A 23,466-nucleotide genomic window follows, 5' to 3' on the forward strand; every position below is an offset into this window, starting at 1 on the left:
AGGACAGCACAGGGAGAAGGATGCTTTTGGAGGTAAAAGAGAACAAAATGAACTGCTGATTCTTATTCAAAATCAGACCACATTCAGTTTGCATCATATGCACTAATTTTGGTTTTGTTCCTCCAGTACAGTGTAGCTTTATCCAGACAACTCGTGATACATTTTATTTGCAGAAAGAACTGACCAATAGTTGTTTTCATAATGGAGTTTCATGCAGCTGCTTCTTTTTCTCTCAGGCAATAAGAGTACATATTAACCTTCCTGTACCGTTCTGATTCGGTTTCAAAACACTGGCCATCTGTACACTTTTGGTACGGGCGCATGTAATATGAATGGACTACAGAGATATGCACTTGAAACATAAACTCTTAAAGATTACATGTTGTACGTTGTCCAGCACATCTGTTCTGTGCCTATGCTCAGTGCAGCATCATAACTTATAAGAAATGGTAATAAAGTTTTGAAAACAGAAAAAGAACAGTCATCTTTTATAGGCAGCCCACATGTGTTTGCCATAGAGACGTTGTATAATTGTGAACATAAGTGATTTTATTTAGTTTTTTTATTGTTTTCAAGACTCTGAAAAGATCAGGATTATCTTTTTTGTGTTTCACTATGAACTACTGACTTTCTGTATGCTTGACTTTTCTATGAGCTACTTATGGAGCGGATGCTAATTTCATCTGTACTACGATCAAATTTAAACTCTGGAAACAGTCTTAGTGCCTTAATTGAAACAGTTCCATTTTTTGAGACAGGCAGCCACCTAGTGGTAGAAGAGGGAAACAGACTGTTTCAGAAAAATAAATACAAAAAAATTAAGTCTCTGGTTGATGGTACTTTCCAAGAAATCCAAGAGAATCAGGCAGCTTAAGTGCCATTGAAATTCATTCCTTTAGGTAACTGAAAATTCTGGTTGTGAGCGATTGTGTGTATTTTAAAACTGAGAATTTTGACAGTTACACCTTTTTAAAATAAACTTAATGCTAAGATATGTATGCCCTAGCTCACTAGGCTATCCCTGTACATAAAAACTTTAAAGAATTAAGTACATTTTCTTAATTCTTTGTGACTCCAGGGTCTTATAGAATGGAAAAAGTGAAAGATATAGAACCAGATTCTGCTTTTGGATTCATTCATGAAGATCCCACTGACCAAAATGAGAGCTGAGCATGTGCATGTGAGACTCAAATTTAGGTCTGAGTCTTCAAGAAATTGTAGGAGAAAGCAGGAAGAACCATATTACAAAATGGCAAAGAAATCTGGATTAGAAGGAACTCCAGTTTGCTTTTTTAAATAATTGAAGTCTATCAAGCATACACTAAATTTAATACATGCACAAAACAAAAATACTGGTAATATGGTGTGAGACATAATATTTTGTTGGAAGCTCAATTGAACATTTTTACTTCACCTTTTTATTTGGAGGCTATCTTGTTGAAAGCATGATTTTGCAAATCGTGTGTTAGCACCTAAATTAAGTCTTTGGGATGTAAGTAGTACTTTGTGGGCGCATCTACACATGTATTAATGTGCTGTTGCTACTACACATTAAGTTAAGTACCTCTAATATGAGGTACTACATAAATGTGCAGTAGCCAGTGCTAATACACAGTAGCAATGGCACACAGTCTTTTTGTGATGCTTAATGTGCAGTAGACTAATTCTTCTGCACATTAGCACAGTTTTTGACATGATGCGTAAATACACCGTAGACTGTCTACAGCACATTAAGTGTCTTGTGTAGACACACCCTATGTGAACTATGTAAATTGAGTCCTAAGTAAAATTATACAGAATCAATTATATAGAATCAATTATAATTTAATCAATTGGGATTGATTAAATATGTAGGACTAATCAAAAGCCTGTTGATGTCTATAGAAAGGACCACATAACACTTTATCTGTTTTAGATTAGGTCTGTAATTTACTTGGATTATAATATCTTGGGAGAAAAAGCTTTCTTTTTTTATTGTATGTTTGGATCACAGTGAGGTCCCTGTTCATGCTAGAGGCTCCTATGTTCTATGGTAATACTAGTAACAGTAATTAATAGTGGTGGTATGATGTCTTCAACACAAGGGAGTTGCTAATGTGCTAACCTATCATATGGTTTCTACCTCTGCAGCATATAAACAATGACCACATCCATGGTGAGAAGAAGGAGTTTGTGTGCCGATGGCTTGATTGTTCCCGGGAGCAGAAACCCTTCAAAGCCCAATATATGCTGGTGGTACACATGAGGAGACACACCGGGGAAAAGCCTCATAAATGCACTGTGAGTACACAATCCTGGACAGCTGGTTTTCACAGGTTTGACAGGCTGAGTCATGAAACTGCTTCTTCCCAGCTTGGACTCCCAACATAGCTGTTCCACACCTGTGTCTGATCTTGTGAAAACAGCACCATATCAGCAGAGGAGCAGTTATTTACTTACTTTGCACAGAAGACAGTGACTACAGGAAGGTGTGAGATGATGATTCGATTAGGCCCAGTTTCCTAAATCTAAATTCTCTCCATTAAATAATTAAATTTCTCTGTAAAAGGTGTTCACTAAGGTAGAGTTGCTTGCATTGTTCATAGAAATACTACTAAACCCCAAAATGCTAATGGATTTCTGAGTTAAAAAAAACATGAACATATTGTTACTATCTAGGCAGACAAGGTTCCTTGGGTGAATTTGATATCTTTTATTAGACCAACCCAAATGGTTGGAGAATAGTTATTAAGCAAGGTTTCGGGTTCAAAAACCCTTCGTCAGGCTAAGGACGCTGCAGCAGTTGCTGCGTGCTGTTCCTGGATGGAATGAAAAGTAAACAAGCCAGGGGCTGGGCTGGGCTGGGCTGGGCTGGGCTGGGGAGTCAGTTGCCAGGCAGATTGTAATGTATCAAAAATCCAATGTCTGTGTTTAGTCCCTGATCTCTAGTATCCAGCAGGTTGATGAAATGGAGCTCATAGGCTCGTCTCTGGGATGTGTTGTGTAAATTTCCCTTGAGGATCAGGACTGAGAGATTGGAGAGAGAGTGGCCCTCCTGTGAGAAATGTGCCCCCACCGGTAATTGGGTGTTTCTGTCTTTGATGGATTTCCGGTGTGCGTTCATTCTGGTGCGCGGTTGTTGTCTGGTCTCTCCTACATATCTTCCATCAAGGCATTTGGTGCATTGGATGAGGTATACTACATTCCTGGAGGTGCAGCTGTAAGATCCTGGGATGCTGATGGCTCTGTTGTGGGGTGTAGTAATAGTGGAGGTGGTGGAGATGTGGGGGCAGGTTTTGCATCTCTTGTCATGGCACGGTCTGGATCCTTTTGGTGTGTTCTGGGGCTGAGGAAGTTTGCTTCTTGTGATGAGGTTGGCGAGGTTCGGTGCTTGTCTGAAGGCTAGGATGGGTGGCTCTGGGAAGATTTTTTTAAGAATAGGGTCTTTTTCTAATATGGGTTGCAATTTTTTGAGGATTTTCCGTACAGGTTCAAGGGATGGGTGATAGGTCATAACCAGCAGTGTGCGATTTGTGGGTGTTTTTCTTCTGTACTGCAGCAGTTCTTCACGTGGTATCCAGGTGGCTCTTTCAAATGTGCGATCTACCTCTCTGGAGGAGTGTCCTTGCTGGGTGAAAGCCTTTTTAAGATTGGTGAGGTGGCGATCCAGGGTGTTCTCTTCAGTACAGATGCGGTGGTATCTGAGGGCTTGGCTGTATATCACAGCTTTTTTGGTGTGTTTCGGGTGATTGCTGGTTTTGTGCAGATATGTGTGTTGGTCTGTGGGTTTCTTGTATACTGTGGTCTGTATTTTACCCTTCTGGATACTGATCATTGTGTCTAAAAAGGGGATGTTGGTGCTGGAGTATTCACCAAAAAACTCAACAATACCATCAAATCATTTCCACCGAGATTGCAAGAAAAACTACAGACCTTGATCCCCCCACTACCTAACCCAGGGACTTTTTACATGCTCCCTAAAATCCACAAACAAGGGAACCCTGGCAGACCTATCATATCCAACCATGGGACCCTAACTGAAGAAATATCAGGTTTTGTTGAATCCATCCTAAAACTGCTTGTCACCCACAGAGCAAGTTTTGTCCAAGACACCACAGACTTGCTACGGAAACTTAAAAACATAGACCACCTTCCCAGCAACACACTCCTAGCCACCATGGACGTTACCAGCCTATACAGCAACATCCCACACCAGGATGGCATCCATGCCTGCCTTACATATCTACATGAACAAGATTGCAACCCAGAATACAGACCCAAAGATATCACTGAGCTTATACACTTCACCCTCACACACAACAATTTCACTTTTAATAATCAACACTTCTTTCAGACGATGGGAACAGCTATGGGCACTAAAATGGCCCCACAGTATGCCAACCTTTTTATGAGCCACCTGGAAGAAGACTTCCTCAAGAACTGCACCATCAAACCCTTGCTGTACTTACGATATATCGATGACATCTTCATCATTTGGAGTGAGAACCGGGAATCTCTAATTGAGTTCCACCAGAAATTCGACAGGACCATCCCTCCATCCGACTTTCTTTAGAATACTCCAGCACCAACATCCCCTTTTTAGACACAATGATCAGTATCCAGAAGGGTAAAATACAGACCACAGTATACAAGAAACCCACAGACCAACACACATATCTGCACAAAACCAGCAATCACCCGAAACACACCAAAAAAGCTGTGATATACAGCCAAGCCCTCAGATTACCACCGCATCTGTACTGAAGAGAACACCCGGGATTGCCACCTCACCAATCTTAAAAAGGCTTTCACCCAGCAAGGACACTCCTCCAGAGAGGTAGATCGCACGTTTGAAAGAGCCACCTGGATACCACGTGAAGAACTGCTGCAGTACAGAAGAAAAACACCCACAAATCGCACACCGCTGGTTATGACCTATCACCCATCCCTTGAACCTGTACGGAAAATCCTCAAAAAATTGCAACCCATATTAGAAAAAGACCCTATTCTTAAAAAGATCTTCCCAGAGCCACCCATCCTAGCCTTCAGACAAGCACCGAACCTCGCCAACCTCATCACAAGAAGCAAACTTCCTCAGCCCCAGAACACACCAAAAGGATCCAGACCGTGCCATGACAAGAAATGCAAAACCTGCCCCCACATCTCCACCACCTCTGCTATTACTACACCCCACAACAGAGCCATCAGCATCCCAGGATCTTACAGCTGCACCTCCAGGAATGTAGTATACCTCATCCAATGCACCAAATGCCCTGATGGAAGATATGTAGGAGAGACCAGACAACAACTGCGCACCAGAATGAACGCACACCGGAAATCCATCAAAGACAGAAACACCCAATTACCGGTGGGGGCACATTTCTCACAGGAGGGCCACTCTCTCTCCAATCTCTCAGTCCTGATCCTCAAGGGAAATTTACACAACACATCCCAGAGACGAGCCTATGAGCTCCATTTCATCAACCTGCTGGATACTAGAGATCAGGGACTAAACACAGACATTGGATTTTTGATACATTACAATCTGCCTGGCAACTGACTCCCCAGCCCAGCCCAGCCCAGCCCAGCCCAGCCCCTGGCTTGTTTACTTTTCATTCCATCCAGGAACAGCACGCAGCAACTGCTGCAGCGTCCTTAGCCTGACGAAGGGTTTTTGAACCCGAAAGCTTGCTGAATAACTATTCTCCAACCATTTGAGTTGGTCTAATAAAAGATATCAAATTCACCCAAGGAACCTTGTCTGCCTATATCCTTAGACCAACACGGCTACAACCTAAACCCTTGTTACTATCTAGACTTTTTTTCTCTTACAATGGAGATTTTGCATTGTGCTGAAAGTATTTTATTTCAAGTTATAGTGGACTGTCTTAACAAAAATGAAGAAAATGCTTCCATCCATTGAACAAAATTACTAAGCTTCTAATCTTTGAGATTTTGTTATTATATTGGGCTGTTTTACCTTTCCTAAAATCACAAGCATTTAGCATAATCCAGTTTTACATGTTGTCCACAGTTTGAAGGTTGTACAAAGGCTTACTCCAGATTAGAAAACTTGAAAACCCACTTGAGATCTCACACTGGAGAGAAACCATATGTTTGTGAGCACGAGGGCTGCAACAAAGCTTTCTCTAATGCATCCGATCGGGCCAAACACCAAAACAGAACTCACTCCAATGAGGTAAGCAAGCACATAGGCTGTAAGATAGCCTTAACTATGCTGAGATATAATTGTGTCAAAGAAGCTACTGTAAAACAACCAAAAAATCATCAGGAACATGAAGCAGGTCAGTTGCATATTGCATTCAACAGCGATAAATCATATTAATATTGTGTTGATCTAAAGAGGCTTCTAGAACATAAAAACATAAGATTTGCCATACTGGGTCAGGCCAATAGTTCATCTAGCCCAATATCCTGTCTCTAACAGTGGCAGAAGTAGATGCTGTAGAGGGAGAACATTGAACTAGACCATCCAGAATGATATATCCCCTATTCATTACCCTCGTTGGCATCCACCATCACTGGTTTACAGATGTCTGAAGAGACATCTCCAAATGTTCTATTATCAATTAATTTGTCTAGTCCCATTTTGACCATGGCTATACTATCCTCCTCCATCAATTCCTGTGGCATTGAGCTCCACAAATTAACCACATGCTTCATTTTAAAAAAGTACTTTATCTTGTTTTAAACCTCTCTCCTACCAATTTTAGTGAGTGCCCCCTATCATTTTAGGACTTGGTTAACAGTAGTTCCCTGTTCATGTGGTACACACCCTTCATGACATTATAGACTTCTATCATATTTCTCCTTTCCAAACAGACTAGTTCTAGCCTTTCTAGTCTCTCCTAGTCTGGCATCTGATCCATACCCATGATCATTTTGTTTGTTCTTCTCTGAATTAGAAAGTTCTACTACATCCTTTTTGAGATGTGAAGACCAGAGCTACATACAGTGTTCAAGATGTGGGTGCACCATGGATTAGTAGAATGGCATGATGATGTTCTCCATTTTAAAGATGCCCAACATTTTATTGGCTTTTTTTGGTCACTGCTGCACATAGTTCTCCAAAAATATCAGCTCAATCTACAATGACTCCAAGGTCAACTTTTCTGAGTTGTAACAACTAGTTCAGAACACACTATTGTGTACAAATAGTTGCAGACTTGAAGATTTCACTGTGCACACCTATTTCCAGATCATTGGTAAAAATGTTGAACAAAATAAGGCCCAGCACAGATCTCTGCAGGACCCCACTTCTGACCTCCCTCCAACCTGAAAAGTTACCAAAGCTCTATCCTTTGCTTTATCCAGATCTCCATCCATGAGAAAACATTCCCTCCAATCCCATGGCAAATCAGCTTTTTTAAAAGCTGTTAGTGAGAGACCTTGTCAAAAGCTTTTTGAAAATCCAAATGTATTATGGTAACTGAATCCCTCTTGCCCACAAGTTTGTTAACCCTGGGGCTCTTTAGCCTGGAAAAGCGCAGGCTCAGGGGTGATCTGATGGCCACCTACAAGTTTATGAGGGGTGACCACCAGTATCTGGGGGAACATTTGTTCACCAGAGCGCCCCAAGGGATGATGAGGTCGAATGGTCACAAACTACTTCAAGATCGTTTCAGGCTGGACATAAGGAAGAATTTCTTTACTGTCCGAGCCCCCAAGGTCTGGAACAGCCTGCCACCGGAGGTGGTTCAAGCGCCTTCATTGAACACCTTCAAGACAAAACTGGATGCTTATCTTGCTGGGATCCTATGACCCCAGCTGACTTCCTGCCCTTTGGGCAGGGGGCTGGACTCGATGATCTTCCGAGGTCCCTTCCAGCCCTAATGTCAATGAAATCTATGAAATCTATGAAATAACCCTTTCAAAAAATCCCGTCCAGCACATTGGTGAGGCAGGATTTCCCTTAAAAAAAAAACCATGCTGACACTTCCCCAGCAGATCATATTTGTCTGTGTAACTGTTGATTTTATTCTTTATTATGGATATAGCAATTTTCCAGCGATGGAAGTGATTCTCATTGGTCTGTAGTTTCCAGAATCACCTCTGGAGCCCTTTCTGAAGATGGGTGTTATGCTGGCACCCCACTAGTCCTCTGACACACAGGCTGTTTGTAACAATTGGTTATATACTGTTGCCAGCAATTCTGCAGTTTTGCCTTTGAGTTCCTTCAGAAATCTCGGTTGAATGCCGTGTGGTCCTGGTGACTTACAGGATTTAGTTTATCGATTTGTTCTAGCACTTCTGGTCAGTTCAATGTGGCCCAATTCTTTAGACACATATACTAGGAAGGAATGATCTAGCATAGGAGTTTCCCCAGTATTTTCTGTAGTAAACAGTGATGCAAAGAATTTGTTTAGCTTCTCTGCTTTAGCTTTATCATTCCTGAGTTCACCTTCTACACCTTGGTCATCTAATGGCTTCTGGTCATTTAATCAAAAATATGAGAGAGGAGCTAATGGAAATACTACACATTAAGTTGTGAAAGGTTAGTTGAAATCCAGTGATATTTTTTCTCACTTCCAGGCTACAAACTGACATTGCATTTGTCCCATGATAAATCACTTTATCCCAGGACAAAGGGAAGTCATTCAGATGTCCATGTCTGTTTTCCTAGGATAACTCCTAAAAAGGTTCACAAGATAAAGAGTACTATCAGTTTATCCCAGAAAACTAAAATGCACATGCAACCAGTTACCCTTGGATTGCATAAATGAATCAGTGGTTTTCATAGATTTCATAGACATTAGGGCTGGAAGGGACCTCAGAAGATCATCGAGTCCAGCCCCCCGCCCAAAGGGCAGGAAGTCAGCTGGGGTCATAGGATCCCAACAAGATAAGCATCCAGTTTCATCTTGAAGGTGTTCAATGAAGGCGCTTGAACAACCTCCAGTGGCAGGCTGTTCCAGACCTTGGGGGCTCGGACAGTAAAGAAATTCTTCCTTATGTCCAGCCTGAAACGATCTTGTAGTAGTTTGTGACCATTCGACCTTGCCATCCCTTGGGGCGCTCTGGTGAACAAACGTTCCCCCAGATACTGGTGGTCACCCCTGATAAACTTGTAGGTGGCCATCAGATCACCCCTGAGCCTGCGCTTTTCCAGGCTAAAGAGCCCCAGGGCTCTCAGCCTGTCATCGTAGGTTCTGCTTCCCTGACCTCTGATCATGCGCATGGTTCTTCTCTGGACTCTCTCAAGCTTCTCCACATCCTTTTTGAATTGTGGAGCCCAAAACTGGACGCAGTACTCCAGCTGCGGCCTCACTAAGGCCGAGTACAGGGGGAGAATGACGTCCCGGGATTTGCTTGAGAAGCATCTATGGATGCAAGCCAGCGTTTTGGTCGCTTTACTAGCTGCAGCATCGCACTGCAGGCTCATGTTCATCTTGTGGTCAATGATGTCCCCCAAGTCTTTCTTCCATAGTGCTAGCCAACATAGCACTGCTGAGCCTATAAGGATGCTACGGGTTTTTCTTCCCAAGGTGGAGAACCTTGCATTTATCGGCATTGAACACCATCAGATTCTCGTCCGCCCACTTGCTGAGCCTGTCCAGGTCAGCCTGGATCTTCCGCCTGTCTTCTGGTGTGGATGCTTTGCCCCAAAGTTTGGTGTCATCTGCGAACTTGGCCAGTCCGCTTCTGACTCCAGTGTCCACATCATTAATGAAGATGTTGAACAGTATGGGTCCAAGGACAGAGCCCTGGGGGACCCCACTGGTCACAGGACACCACAATGAGTGACTTCCATCAATTACTACCCTCTGGGTCTGACCCCAGAGCCAATTTTCCAGCCAGTGGATCGTGGAGGACCCAAGGCGACAATTGGCCAGTTTCTCCAAGAGACGATCATGGGGCACCAGATCGAAGGCTTTTTTGAAGTCAAGATACATGACATCAATCTCATCTCCCTTGTCCAGGTGATAGGTCACCTGGTCATAGAAGGAAATGAGATTGGTCAAGCAAGACCTACCCGCAACAAACCCGTGCTGGCTATTCCTTAAGATGTTGGCGTCGGCCAGTCCATTAAGGATGGCCTTCTTAATAAACTTTTCTAAGATCTTCCCTGGGATAGAAGTCAGGCTGATGGGCCTATAGTTAGCCAGATCCACTTTCCTCCCTTTCTTGAAGATAGGCACCACATTGGCCTTCTTCCAGTCTTCGGGCACTACACCAGAGCACCAAGAGTTTTCAGAGATCCGCACTAGAGGCTGGGCTATGATGTTCGCCAGCTCCTTGAGTACCCTGGGGTGCAGATTGTCAGGGCCGGCTGACTTGAAGGTATCCAGCTTCTCAAGATGTTCCTTCACAAAGTCAGCATTAATGGAGGGCAGGGGATCACCCTCACCCAGACTTCCTGGCTCTGTAGCGGGCACGGGCGTCCCATGGGGCTGATGAAAGACCGACGCAAAGTACCTATTTAATAGGTTGGCTTTTTCCTGGGCGTCAGTTGTCAGTTGCCCCATCTGGTTCAGCAGGGGTCCAACATTGCCCCTGCTTTTCCTCCGGCTACCCACATATCTGAAAAAGGACTTTTTATTGTCCTTGACGCTCAAAGCTAGCTGGAGTTCAGTTGCAGCCTTGGCTTTCCTGGTCAGCTCCCTACAGGACCGGACCAGTGCAGAATAATCCTCCTTGGAGGTGACTCCCATCCTCCATCCTTTGTAGGCCTTTCTTTTAAGCCTCAGGAGGTCTGCTAGGTCCCTGGAGAGCCAGGGGGCTGCTGTGCCCTCTTGCTGCCTTTCCTCCGAGATGGAATAGACTTAGTTTGTGCATTGAGGATCGCTCCCTTGAGGAGCAACCACTCTTCTTGAACTCCTCTCTCCCTGTGGTCACAGTCCCTTAGGGCCTCACTGACCAGCCTCCTGAGCTTGTCAAAGTCGGCTTTCCTGAAGTCAAGGACTTCCGTGTTGCTGACCGACTTGCCAGCTTTTTGGCGGATGGTGAAGGTGATCAGCTCGTGGTCGCTGTCACCCAGCTTCCCATCGATCACTAGGTCGCCGACTAGGTCATCCCCAGTAGCCAGTACCAGGTCGAGCAGCGCTTTGCCTCTCGTTGGCCCATAGACTTCTTGAGTCAGGTAGAGGTCATCCACGCGCGAGAGGAAGCTCTGCGACCACTCAGATTTTGCTGAGCGATCCTCCCACGAGATGTCTGGGTAATTGAAGTCACCCATGACAACCATGGTCCTGGAGCAAGCTGCCTCAGCCAGTTCCTGGGCAAACTCCTGGTCAAGCTCAGGACTTTGGGTGGGAGGTCTGTAATAGACTCCCACCATTGTGTCCCCTGTGCCATGTTCCCCACGGATTTTAACCCAGAGGGTCTCCAGCTGTCCACCCTGGTCGCCAATATCGGCTTGCAGGGACGCGTAGCTTTCCTTAACATAGAGAGCTACACCCCCGCCCCTTTTCTCTACACGATCCCTCCTGTACAGGGTATAGCCATCTATCCCCGTGGTCCAGTCATGGGTGGAGTCCCACCAGGTCTCCGTTATCCCTATGACATCGTAATTGTTTGCACTGAGCAGGAGGATGAGCTCCTCCTGCTTATTCCCCAGGCTCCTGGCATTAGTGTACAGGCAGGCAAGTGTCCCCTGGGGGGCTCCTTCCTTGCCCACAGATTTTACCAGGGCTGGGGCTGGGGTGGGCTCCCTTGAGTGCCATGATCCCCTGGCTTTGCAAGGATTGCTCAGCGGGCCAGCAGTGGTGGTAGTCCCCCTGTCCCCCAACGGGCTTAGTTTAAAGCCCGGTGGAGCAGGTCAGCCAGTCTGGCTGAGAAGAGCCACCTCCCTAGGGGAGAGAGGTGGAGACCATCTCTTCCCAGCAGCTCGCTGCCTCTCTCGCCAAAGAGCGGGCTGTGGTCATGAAAGCCAAAGCCTTCCTGACGACACCAGCGCCGCAGTCTTTGGTTGACCACATAGATCCTCCTGTCCCTTCTCAGCCCATAGCCTGAGACTGGGAGGATCGACGAGAACACCACCTGTGCCCCCAGACCCTTAAGCCCCGCTCCCAAATCCCTGTAGCGCCTCATGACCTGGCTGGGAGTGCTCCGAGCTGTGTCATTGGTGCCCACATGAATAAGGAGCATGGGATAGCGGTCTGTGGGTTTGAGGAGCTTGGGGATCTTCTCCGCAATGTCCCGGATGCGGGCCCCTGGGAAGCAGCAGACTTGCCGGGCTAAGGGGTCGGGGCGGCAGATTGGCCCCTCCATCCCCCTCAGGAGGGAGCCTCCCACAACAAACACCTTACATTTTGTCTTGGGGAGAGCAGGGGTGGTAGGTGCAGTTAGGCCCATGTTGCCTGTGGGGGCCGGCAACTCAGCAGGCTCTGCTGGGGCAGCAAGAGGTGCATACCTGTTGCTCAGCTCTGGCGGGGCAGGGGCCTTGGTGCGGCGGGCCTTAGGGCCCTTGACCACCTTGGTCCATGCCCCTGGCTGGACACAGCAGGAGGTCCCAGAGTCCTCCTCTGGCCTGGAGGGAGACTGTGATCTACCCTCTGCCTCCCAGGGGAGAAGGGCCTGGCACTAGGAGTCTATTTCCTGCTCGCAGTCCCTGATGGCACACAGTCTCTGGACTGTGGCCTGGAGCTCCTCCAGCTGGCGCACCAGAGACCCCAAAATGGAGCAGACCCCGCAAGGGGAGGTCGCCATGCTCCCAGGCCCCAGAGCCTGAAAAAGGGGCAGGCAGCCCCCGCAGCCGAGAGCCAGGGGCTCCGTCTGCATGGAGCCCGGAACCAGGGGCTCCGTCTGGGTGGCCGTCTCTGAGGTGCCAGAGGGGGGGGGCCGTGGAGCCCGAGGGGACCCTCGGGGTGCGGCGTGTGCCCATCCGTGTCATGCCTCAGGTAGGCTGGCTATGGCTGGGGCTGTCTACCCTGGGGGGTGCGCAGGCAGGGTCCGGCGCCCTCCCGCGCGAACTCCTCACTAACTCATGCGCCGGCAGAGAAGCGCGCCTGTATGCGCAGCCTGTTCGCGTGGCTCCGGTCGCGTGGCTCCCTGGGGGGCTGGGCGAAGTAGGGGCCTGAGCGGGGCTTGACCCGGCCCGGCTCCACTCAGCTGCCGCCTCCCACACACACACACACTAAGGGGTTAGCCCCCTCTCTCCACGGGCCCCGCTTACCCTGGCTGTGCTGGGGGTCGGCGGGGGGCTCCGCGGCTGCTGGAGGGTTTCTGGGGGGCTTCGGGGGAGCGGGGGCGCAGCGAGCTATCGCCCGCGCGTCTCCCGCCGCTTCCGAGCCTAACTGGGCTTTTTCCCGGTCGGCGGGCCCTTTTAAATTGGTAGAAAAGCAGCAGTGCATTTAGCTGTCCACTAAGCTTTGATTAGAAGGGCAGTGTGTGCATACATCAGTCAAGCCCTGGATATTTCCATTTTGGTACAAACACAGGTACACCCTCTTGAGAGACAAATGAAATACCTGTTCCTAGCCCCAGAGACAGAGAGGACAGTCAGGTCCCAAGAAGCGTTGGTGTTGTGTTGTTCTGTAGTGACATCTGCTGGCTGCTGCATTGACACTGAAGGGAGTTGGAGTCTGGCCCTGGGAGTTGAGGAATAGCCTCAACTGGCCCTGTGGAAAATACAGTTTAAGGATGTTCAGCATCTCGCTAAAGGCATCCCTTTCAGAATGGGAACTAAATTTCTTCAACTGCTCTTGGTAAATGTAGAGGAATCTTAAGAGGTTCAAAGTTATATCCCTTCCTGTCCCCTCTACTTGATTTCATTCTCTCTTTCTAATCTAAATGAATTTTTCCTTAAACCATGTCCTTCCCTTTTGCTCCATCTTTTCCCTTTCAGGCCTTGCAGAGAAGCAGCATTGTGGCTGATTGCCTGGGTTGGAACTTTTGGTGCCTCTTTTTCTACCTATATCCCTTCATTTCTACAAGAAGCTCAACTTTCTGTGGTAGCCCACCACCAGATCTGTCACAAGAACTCAGCAGAGCTGAGAGAATTTCACTCTCTCTTGCATCTTTGCATTACAGGTGATGCAGAAAACACTGCACACCTCTGAATTCAGGCTTCCTCCTGAAGTATGTGGTCTCTGCTGGAAGAACCTGCCAGACTTGTTGGTTCATGATAATGGATTGATTTTGAAGATTTTTACCAAAAGCAGGGAGGTGATTTACCAAACCTATCCAATACCTGAGCCGAGTTTCAGGCTGGCTCATACTTCAAGTAAAACAAATTGTCCATTCTAAGTAGATTTGTGTGGCCTAAGCAAAGCCTCATGAAAGGTGGCTTTGATTGATGCACTCCCCTATTTAAGATCTAGATTTCACATTCAACAGTGAAACACTGCATGGAGTTAGCATCAGTTGTACATCATTTCATCATATTGGTGATAGGTACAGTAACAAGAGCAGACAACCAACCCCACCAGAAATGTGTTTCACAGTGAAGTGAAGTCCAGGTTCTCACCTGGTATAAACTGATATGTGTCTGTTGACTTCAGCAAGGCTACACAGATTTACATCCCCTATAATGTTATTTTAATTTTATGGTAGATACAACATGAATAAGCTATCACAGGGTCCTCTCCACCTTGCACTGGGTTATATTTAGTACTTACCAGAGACACCACTGTTTGGGATGGACAGACAGATGAGCTAAGCAACTTCAAATGCAGCAGGGTTGTTATGTTTCTCATTTATATGAATGTCTGGAAAGAGAAATTCAGTTTCATCCAGGTGAATTTAAATGTCTATGATCGAAAACCTCATTAACGGGGATTCAGACCTCTAGTCTTTCCTAGTTTGCTTATGGTAAGAGAGAATTCTGAACTGCATATTTTCAAAGTTCTGCCTGAAATCCCTTTTTTGGTAGTCATGTTGGAAAACTACTCACCCAAATCCAAGACCATGAATTTAAGGTGACTCCCTAGTAATTGGATTCTATACATGGAAAACTATAAATGTGTTGTTTTCCAAGTATAGAATCTAATCATTGGAGAGTTGTCTTAAATTCCTCCCTCTGTCTACCACTGTGGTGGAGAAAGCAGCAGCAGGGTGAAAACAGCCTTCCCCACCCCTCCATTCCCAGACTACTTGCTCTCCCCCAGGGCCTGCCACCCTGCCACCTGTCTCCTGCTGCCACTGCCTTCTCCTGGTGCCTGGTATACCACTGGCAACTTTCCCCACAGCATCACCACTTACTCTGTGTAGTGGCTCTGGCTCCAGTTTTGGCCTGGGGCATGGAGCATTCACTGGCTTCAGCCCCAACCAGGCAGCAGTGGCGGCAGCAGCTCTGACCCCCTCCCTGCGCCTGGGATGAGGCAGGAGCTGGAGCTAGAGCTGGAGCTAGAGCAGGGATGGGCAAAATACAGCTCGTGGGCCAGATCCAGCCCACCAATTGATTTGATCCGGCCTGCAGCTGCCCCTGAAGCACTTTGCCTGGGGTCGAGGATAGCCCGCATGTGCCTGCCAGCACGCCCAGCTTCTGGCAGAGCTGCTCCTGGTGCAGCTACAGCTGCCTAGGTGCTTCTCTGCTCCCCTCGCCTCCAGCAGCAGCTCCTCCTCCTGCTCTTGTCATGCCGCTCTGGGCCAGGAGGAAGCTTCAGCCAGGCGGCTCCTGCCCTAGTGCACAGAGGATCAGCTCCAGTTCCTGGCCACCGTCCACCCACTGGGCTGCCTGTGCCAGGTGTGTGAAAGGCAGCCAGGAGCTGAAGCTGAAGCCCTGCACACTGGGGCAGGAGCCACCTGGTTGAAGCTTCCTCTCAGCCTGGAGTGGCACAACAGGAGCAGGAGGAGGAGCCATCACTGGAGGTGAGGATTAGAGCAGCACCCAGGAGACTGCAGCCATGCTGGGAGCAGCCCCACCAAAAGCTGTGCACGCTGGCCAAGGCTGGGCCAAGGGGTGTGGGCTATGCCAGGTGGTAGTGGCCAGGGCTCAGCTCCATGCAGAGTACCACAGTGGCAGCCATGGACCACACTGGGCAGACAAGCTCTGCTGCATGTGCCCCCTGCCCCCTCCTCTTTCCCCTCATCCCAAGCTGGCTCCCAGGACCTAGTGCCCAGGCAGCCCCCATACACACATGTGCACATGCCCTCTACAGGGCAGGGAACACATCACAACCTCACTCCATGGTCCCGGGCTTGCCCACCCATCTTGCTCCTGAATACCGCTCCCCACCCACCCATGGCCCCATCCCACATAGGGAGTTTTGGTGGTTGTTGCAAGGTGCTGGGGTGGTGCTGACCTGGCCCATGAAAACTCATCAAAACTACCTATGTGGCCCTTGAGCCCAAATAATTGCCCACCCCTGAGCTAGTCAGAGCTACAGCAGCTCCCCTGTTGCTGCATAGTCTCCCTTGGGCTCCCCCAGGACTATATACTGCACAGTCTCCCCCACTCCTCCACCCTTGCACCGTATCTCCCCTGCAGTCGCCCCCTGCAATATGTGGTCTCCTTCCCTTCCTCCGACTGCACAGTCATTCCCCAGCTTGGGGACAGAGCTGGAAATACAGCAGCCACCTGCCCCAGGTGGTACTCGAATCCAAGACAAGGCTTTTTTCCACAAAGAACAGGGAGAAAAATGTCCTCTTGGGTTTGTTTCAATACAGTAGGTTATTTACTCATTTGATCTTCTGGTCCCACTGAGATCAACAGGAGTTTTTTTATTGACGTCAGTAGAAGCAGGTTTCGGGCCTTACCTTTATCAACATCCCATGTATAAACATTCAGTGAACGCCTTTAAGGAACCATGCTGGTGGATCTCTTTTTTTCTTAAGAGCTAGTATAAATATGAGTCTCAGCCATTTTCTTAGAACCAATCTAGCAATTAAGCCTGAGATATTCAGAACTCTGAACAACAGATTGGGCCCTCCTTTCTACCTCCTTAATATACAAGAACAAAGGGACATTTGGTGGAATTATAAAGCCATAAAGTTGGAACTTAATAAAATAATTGTGTCATTCCATGTGGTATAACTAACCTGGAAAATTCACTGTTAAAACAGGCTGGATTTAAAGAAGAGCTAACACATTTATGATTTTAAGTAGTCTGTATAGTTATGCAAGGTAAGACTGATTGTAGCAAACAAAACTCATGCTTTGTAGTTTAAACTGATGTCCGCAGCGAGTGAAAAAGGAATTCTTCTGTGTCTGTCTGTGAGTAATTGACCCAGCACAACAGGGAGGAGTTTTGGTTTCCTTTAAACTTCATATATTTAGGAATTGGCCAACCCAGAGCAGCAGTGTAACATGGGGCAAGCAAGGTACCAGCTCCAGGTGCCAGCTTAGTAGGGGCATTAGAATTGCATCCCCCTTCCCCCTTGGAGTCCATGCCCAGGCAGTGGAAGCAACCCTGTGGAGTTGCCTTTGAAGCAGCAGCCAGTGCACAGACACCACACTGCTGCTGTAAGAGCAATAGCTGGGGTGGGAAGATGCTGTGGCTGTGGCAGCAGGAGTGGGAGAGTCCTTGGCATAGGTAAGACTCTGCCTTTCCTCCCCCCCTCAGAACGCCTTCCCCTCCGGCACTCAACAGCACCTCCCTACCCTGACCTTCCTGACATCCCACCTTTCCACAGAGGGCAAACCCAGAGGGCAAACCCTGCTTGTTATGCCTCTTACTCAAAGGCATATTAACCAGTGGCCAGGTTCAATATGGGAAATCCGAAGGAACATACCAACCAATGTTGTCATCGCTCTATGCCTTTAGCATAGATCTGACACTTCACTCCAGCTAAGGATTCACCCTTTGTTCTTCTTCATATACATAGCAATAACATGCACAGTGATATCTTTCAAATCAGGGGAAATGAATGGATTCCACTGGGTGTGATCAACACAGACAGTTTCCCAATGCCAGAATTTTGCCAATGCATTCAGTCTAAAAGGGTATGATTGTCACACTTACAGTGCTCAACAGAATTATTAGAAATCTGACGTGGCAACAAACCCAATCTCTGTATTTCTTTCCACCTGCTTCTACAGAAACCATATGTTTGCAAGATACCAGGCTGCACAAAACGCTATACAGACCCCAGTTCTCTCCGGAAACATGTGAAGACTGTGCATGGCCCTGAGGCTCATGTCACCAAGAAGCAGCGTGGAGATATCCATCCAAGGCCTCCACCGCCCAGGGACCCAGGCAGCCATTCACAGTCCAGATCACCAGGCCAGCAGACTCAGGGTGCAATTGGTGAGCAAAAGGACCTCAGCAACACTACCTCAAAGCGTGAAGAATGCCTCCAAGTGAAAGCTGTCAAGTCAGAGAAACCAATGGTATGCACTAGGCTGTGCTGTTTTCTTTCTGCCTCTCTACTGTCCCAATCAGTTAATAATTATTTTATTAAATACTTCAGCATGTAACCTCAAGAGCAGACTTTTTTTGACAAAGAAAAATGTTCATGTTACAATAATTTTAAATGATAATGCTTAAAAAGATTACATTTAGGTAGTGCAATCTAAACTAAGTGTAATACTGGAATCTCTCACAAGATTTGTTTTTCTTAAATCTCCATCTCTTGGAGTTAGCTTATTTAAAGGAAATTTCAGCTTTCATTGAAAAGTAAGCTTCCAACTATCTCATTTGCTGGAGAAAGGCCTTGAAGGTTCAAACAAAACCCCCAGAAAACAAATAAAAAGAATCCAAAATTTATTGTGTTTCCAAATCTCATAATTTTGGAGGGCCTGACTCATGATTTGTGAATGCTTGAAGTTGGCAGTTCTGAAACTAAAACAAGTTAAAGCAATTTCTGTATAGAAGCCACAAGGCGCGGATGTTATTTTTAAGTTAAATGACCTTAATATAAAATGGGTTTAAACTGAATTAAGTTTGTTTTCCCAGAGTTTTTTTTTTCCTTTTTTACTCATTAAAGCCAATGGGGTTAGTAACTTTGAAGATAGATAAAGGCTAGGGGTGTTTTCTTTGCCTTGCAACTTTATATTAAGGTTTTGAAGATCTCTGTTAAATAATGGAATACTCTTTCCAACTACTCTTTTCTAGCTAGAACCAGCTAAAAAAATGTTACCCCATTCTCTTACACATCTGGATTCATAAGATCATTAGACTCAAGCAATGGGAAATCAAAACAAACCAACAAAACCTCACAATGATTTAGGCTTTGCTCACAGGATGAATTCTCAGAGTAGCACCATCTCCTACTCGTTTAAATAAGAGATACACTCATGATTCACAAGAGTGTCTTGTTGATGTTGAAGCCTATTAGCAGAAGCCATTTCTGTTTCCTTTATTTACAGGAATAACTTATTGGTGTTAATGAGACTAGTTTAGTGAGAAAGACATGAACATAGCTTTCAGGAACTGGTCTTAAAAAAAGTTAATTTCTTGAAGGCTGTTTAATAATATGATGTCGTTTAGTTGTCCTTATTTCTTGGTGTTCATTGCTATGTGACTCCAGACATGCCTACTGCTTTTCTACTAATCCAATGTCTCTTCTGTCTAATGCTCTTAAATGTCTTGTTCTAACTTCCTAAGGACAGTGGGTAATAAGGTGAGGGAATTTAAAATTTTTAGCAGTTTTCTCATTGCACTTTTTTTCCCTTTTCCTTCTTTTTATTTGCCCTTTTGCCTGCCATCTAGTCATTCCAGCCCACACATTTCTGAGTATGATGTGCAGTGAGCATTTTTGCAACATTTGTCATGTAAAAAACTGCATCACATTGGGAAAATACATTCAAATATATTTTGATCTGTCTTTTCGATATATAGCATATGTATACATAAATGTATATATCTATAGATACGCTCATTATGCCATTCCCATAATCATTTTCTCCATTTTGTGCTTCAGCCACTGTGATCAACTTGCATAGCTACAAGAACAAACTCATGACTGTTAACATCCTTTATCTATCTGGTATGGAACTGTTGTACAATAGGTGCAGATTCACTGCCCCTCAAACAAGGTATTCTTTATTGCTCTTACCAAATCTGCAGTGACCAAGATTTGGAAATTCACCCTGTTCCTAAAGTCTATCATAATTCATGTTAGAAATGATAACATTGTTATGGCACCTGAGTGCTCCTCAGAGCCATGCTAAGCCACAACTCTCACAAGTCTAATACCTTTATTCAGTTTTATTGTTAAAATTCAGAGGTGTCATCGATAGCTGCATAAAGATCACATGCCAACAAAAAATGCCAGAGAGTAAAATTGATACCTGCTTATGAGACTGTTCTTGAGAGCAAAATGATTTTGCATGTTACAGTGATCTGTAATTCTAATAACTAAATGGTACATCCTGGAACAAAGTTGTTATTTTCTCTACCAACCTACTTATCTATCTACCCACCTACTGATCTGTCATATGAAGAGTTGTCTCATTTTTAGGAGAGACCTTCATGATTACATCAAAGACCCTCTATTTTATAGGAATCATAAAACTAATGCAACAAAATATTTTTTTGTGAATGTTTGTCTTTTTTATTTAAAAAAGTAATATGAATCCATGGCAAGTCTACATCCTGGTATATTTCCATGCTGGGCTGAGATCTTGTCATATTCTGCAAGCCAAGCATAGGAAATCTCACATAAAGAGAAGTAGATACATGTCTTCCCACTGAATCTAAACTGAAATGATTAATTTGTGAAGCTTCGGTCTCTGATTCGATTTGGCAGAGATTCAGCCTGATTCGGTGGCCAAATCTCTGAATCTGAATCGAATCAAAGGACCCTTTAATCTCTTCAAATCGAATCAGAACCCTCCAAATTGATTCGGAGAGATTTGGGGAGATTCGGACATAGACACAGCTTTAAAAGTTTTTTCTACATACCTCTAGGTAGCAGGCGGCTTGTGAACACTGCAATGCTGGGGCAGATAAAGCATCCCAGAGGAGCGCAGGGGGGTCATCAGCACGCTCGTCAGCAGACCTGGAAGTGGACCAGAAGCACTTCCGGTTCACTTCCAGGTCTGCCAGGGAGCATGCAGGGTGGCCCCTCACCTCCCCGGCTTGGTGACTGGTGCCTCCTGAATCTGGGGGGGCACTCAGGCCCCCCCCCCCCCCCCCCGTTGCTGATCACTGAGCTAAGGAGGCGTGGGAGGGGGGGCCCAGAGTGCTCCCCGGTAGACCCAGAAGCAGACCACAAGTACTTCCAGTTCACTTCCGGGTTCGCCACCAAGCACATGGAGGGCCCCCCTGCACCTCTATGAGACTCTCCATGCGCCCCAGCATCACAGCATTCACAAGCTGCACTAGTACCTTGAGGTATATAGAAAAAACTTTTAAAGCTGTGTCTATGTCCGAATCGCTGATTCTCTGAATCAGCATCAAACCTTCAGATTCGGCTAAATCGAATCAGGGACAGTAAGCCGAATCAACAAATTGAATCACTTTCCCTAATTCGGGCCAAATCAGAATCTGAATCGAATAGGACCCGCTTCGCACACCCCTATTAGTTTCATTGCGCTGAGAGCACACAAATGGTATGATTTTCATATTAATGTAGGAAAATTTGTATACAGCCAATAAATTATTTTATTCTAACTTTATATTCATCTAACACTATTGTAACAACATTGACTGCTCCCAGCCAAATCATGTAGTTCTGTCTGCTCTGTATTCATAGGGCCCTATGCTCCTGTATGAAGGATGAAGCTTCTTACTTTACTTACAAAACAGCACCTATTATATGCAGATAGGATAGAAAACTGAAGTCCTCTGTACTTACTGTTAAAAAAATCTGATTGCGAGGGAGCTAATGTAAAAGCTGATATTATGCTGCAGTCTTTTATATTATAAGTTGTTACCACCATGATAGTAATGGTCAGTGTTTCCATCCTGAAAATGCTTGTAACAGTGAATACACGCTCCTTGAAAATTATCAAATCTTTCTGCTGTACAATTTTTTTTAATCCAGCACTATTTAGTGCTGATAGACATAAGGCTACCTATTTTTTCTCCAGTATTTTCAGTTGAATGTAGTAATCTGAGACCTTTCAAGATAATATCAGCACTATATAGATGTAACATTCTCTGTTATTAAATATTAAAGGTGAATTTTATCACTGAGGTTCACAATGGTTTCCAGTTATGCTTAAAGGTCAAGCTGTCATGTAACAGAGTCTTTTAAGGAAAGATCCTTGTCACCCATTTAAACTAAGCAGTTCTGTTCTTTTGTTTTTATTTCCTTTGGCTCCATATTGAGTCAGGCTTGTGTTCCGGATACATTGAAAGAAATTTGCTAGCATTCATTGCCTACTCCTAATTAACATTTGTTTCTTATTTCACTTAAATAGACATCTCAGCCAAGCCCTGGTGGTCAGTCTACATGCAGCAGCGAACAGTCCCCCATCAGCAACTATTCCAACAATGGGATCGAGCTTAATTTGACAAGTGGAGGTAGTGTAGGAGACCTCAGTGTCATTGATGAAACCCCAATCATGGACTCTACCATTTCCACAGCAACCACAGCACTTGGCTTACAGGCCAGAAGGAATATGACAGGTACCAAATGGATGGAGCAAGTCAAATTAGAAAGGTTGAAACAAGTTAACGGAATGCTTCCACAACTGAACCCCATTCCACCTTCCAAAGCCCCAACCTTGCCACCTCTCATAGGAAATGGTGAGATATACATAATTGAAATAACCTTATTTTCATTCTTTAAAATAGTCAGTTTAATGCTTGTTTTTGCTATCCTTACACAAGAACAGTATGACCAATAACTGTTTAATTTACCTAGGAGCTTCCAGGCCAGCCCCTAAAGTCATCAATATATATGCATATTTTTCCCCTTTAAACTAAAATTTTACTACACTGGGGGAGACGGTTTTATACTCATATCTTATACTCCTGAAGGTAATAACTAGACTAGTGGTCTGATTATCATGCTTGAAGCCATAAAGTAAATTCCCAGCGTCATTATAACTCTGCATCCATCCAAGGCAGATGGATTAGGTACCATAGATTTTTTCTGTTGGATTCTTTCAAATGAAGTTTGAAACCTCAGATCCTAGTTGCTTTTTTGTCAACATTATAGACCATATTTTTAAAGGGGATTCAACATGTTTAATTGCACATGCACAAATAATGGTATATGAAGGTGGCGCTCTAGAAAAATGCACATACAGCTTAGTATTTGAGTTATATGGAGGTCATGTTGGACCTAAAGATTCCATAGCACTTTTTGTAAGAAATGGGTTGTGACTTTGTTCCCATGGCCAACTTATCTGCTCCCAGCACTGCGGTGTAGCCTACTATGTATCATTTGATTGCCACTATCAACCTGAGACATTTTGTGACATTTTATATGTATGTGATTTATGCAGTGCATTCAAGAAAAGCAACTGTGTAAAAGTAATGCTGCTGATAATGCTATCTTATTTAAAGAAGGAAACTGGGAAAGATGTTTTGCAGTTGTTTTCAATAATATGCAAATATTTCAAGAATTCTTAAATATTTGCCCAAATAATATCTAGTTTGTATAATCTGCCATTTTGGTTTAGATTATGGATGCTGGTTCACTTATCTGTCTACTTCAGAAAGCTATAGAGGTTTCATAAGAAGATGAACT

The 23,466-nt window shown here is 45.3% G+C and overlaps 1 protein-coding gene across 11 annotated transcripts in view; it reads left to right on the forward strand.

Moving 5' to 3' along the window:
* The window catches only part of GLI3 (GLI family zinc finger 3), a 287,546-nt gene that overhangs the window by 255,784 nt on the left and 8,296 nt on the right, over positions 1-23,466 (forward strand). For 10 of the 11 annotated variants that reach the window (XM_059728650.1, XM_059728651.1, XM_059728652.1 and 7 more), the window contains 4 exons: positions 2,131-2,280; positions 6,014-6,178; positions 17,921-18,211; positions 22,190-22,517. In XM_059728650.1, coding sequence (XP_059584633.1) covers positions 2,131-2,280; positions 6,014-6,178; positions 17,921-18,211; positions 22,190-22,517 — 934 coding nt within the window. The remainder of the gene's footprint in view (positions 1-2,130; positions 2,281-6,013; positions 6,179-17,920; positions 18,212-22,189; positions 22,518-23,466) is intronic. The other variant, XM_059728658.1, reaches the window with a different exon arrangement.

The sequence above is a fragment of the Alligator mississippiensis genome, chromosome 5, assembly GCF_030867095.1.
Source record: "Alligator mississippiensis isolate rAllMis1 chromosome 5, rAllMis1, whole genome shotgun sequence".
Classification (NCBI taxonomy): domain Eukaryota; kingdom Metazoa; phylum Chordata; order Crocodylia; family Alligatoridae; genus Alligator; species Alligator mississippiensis.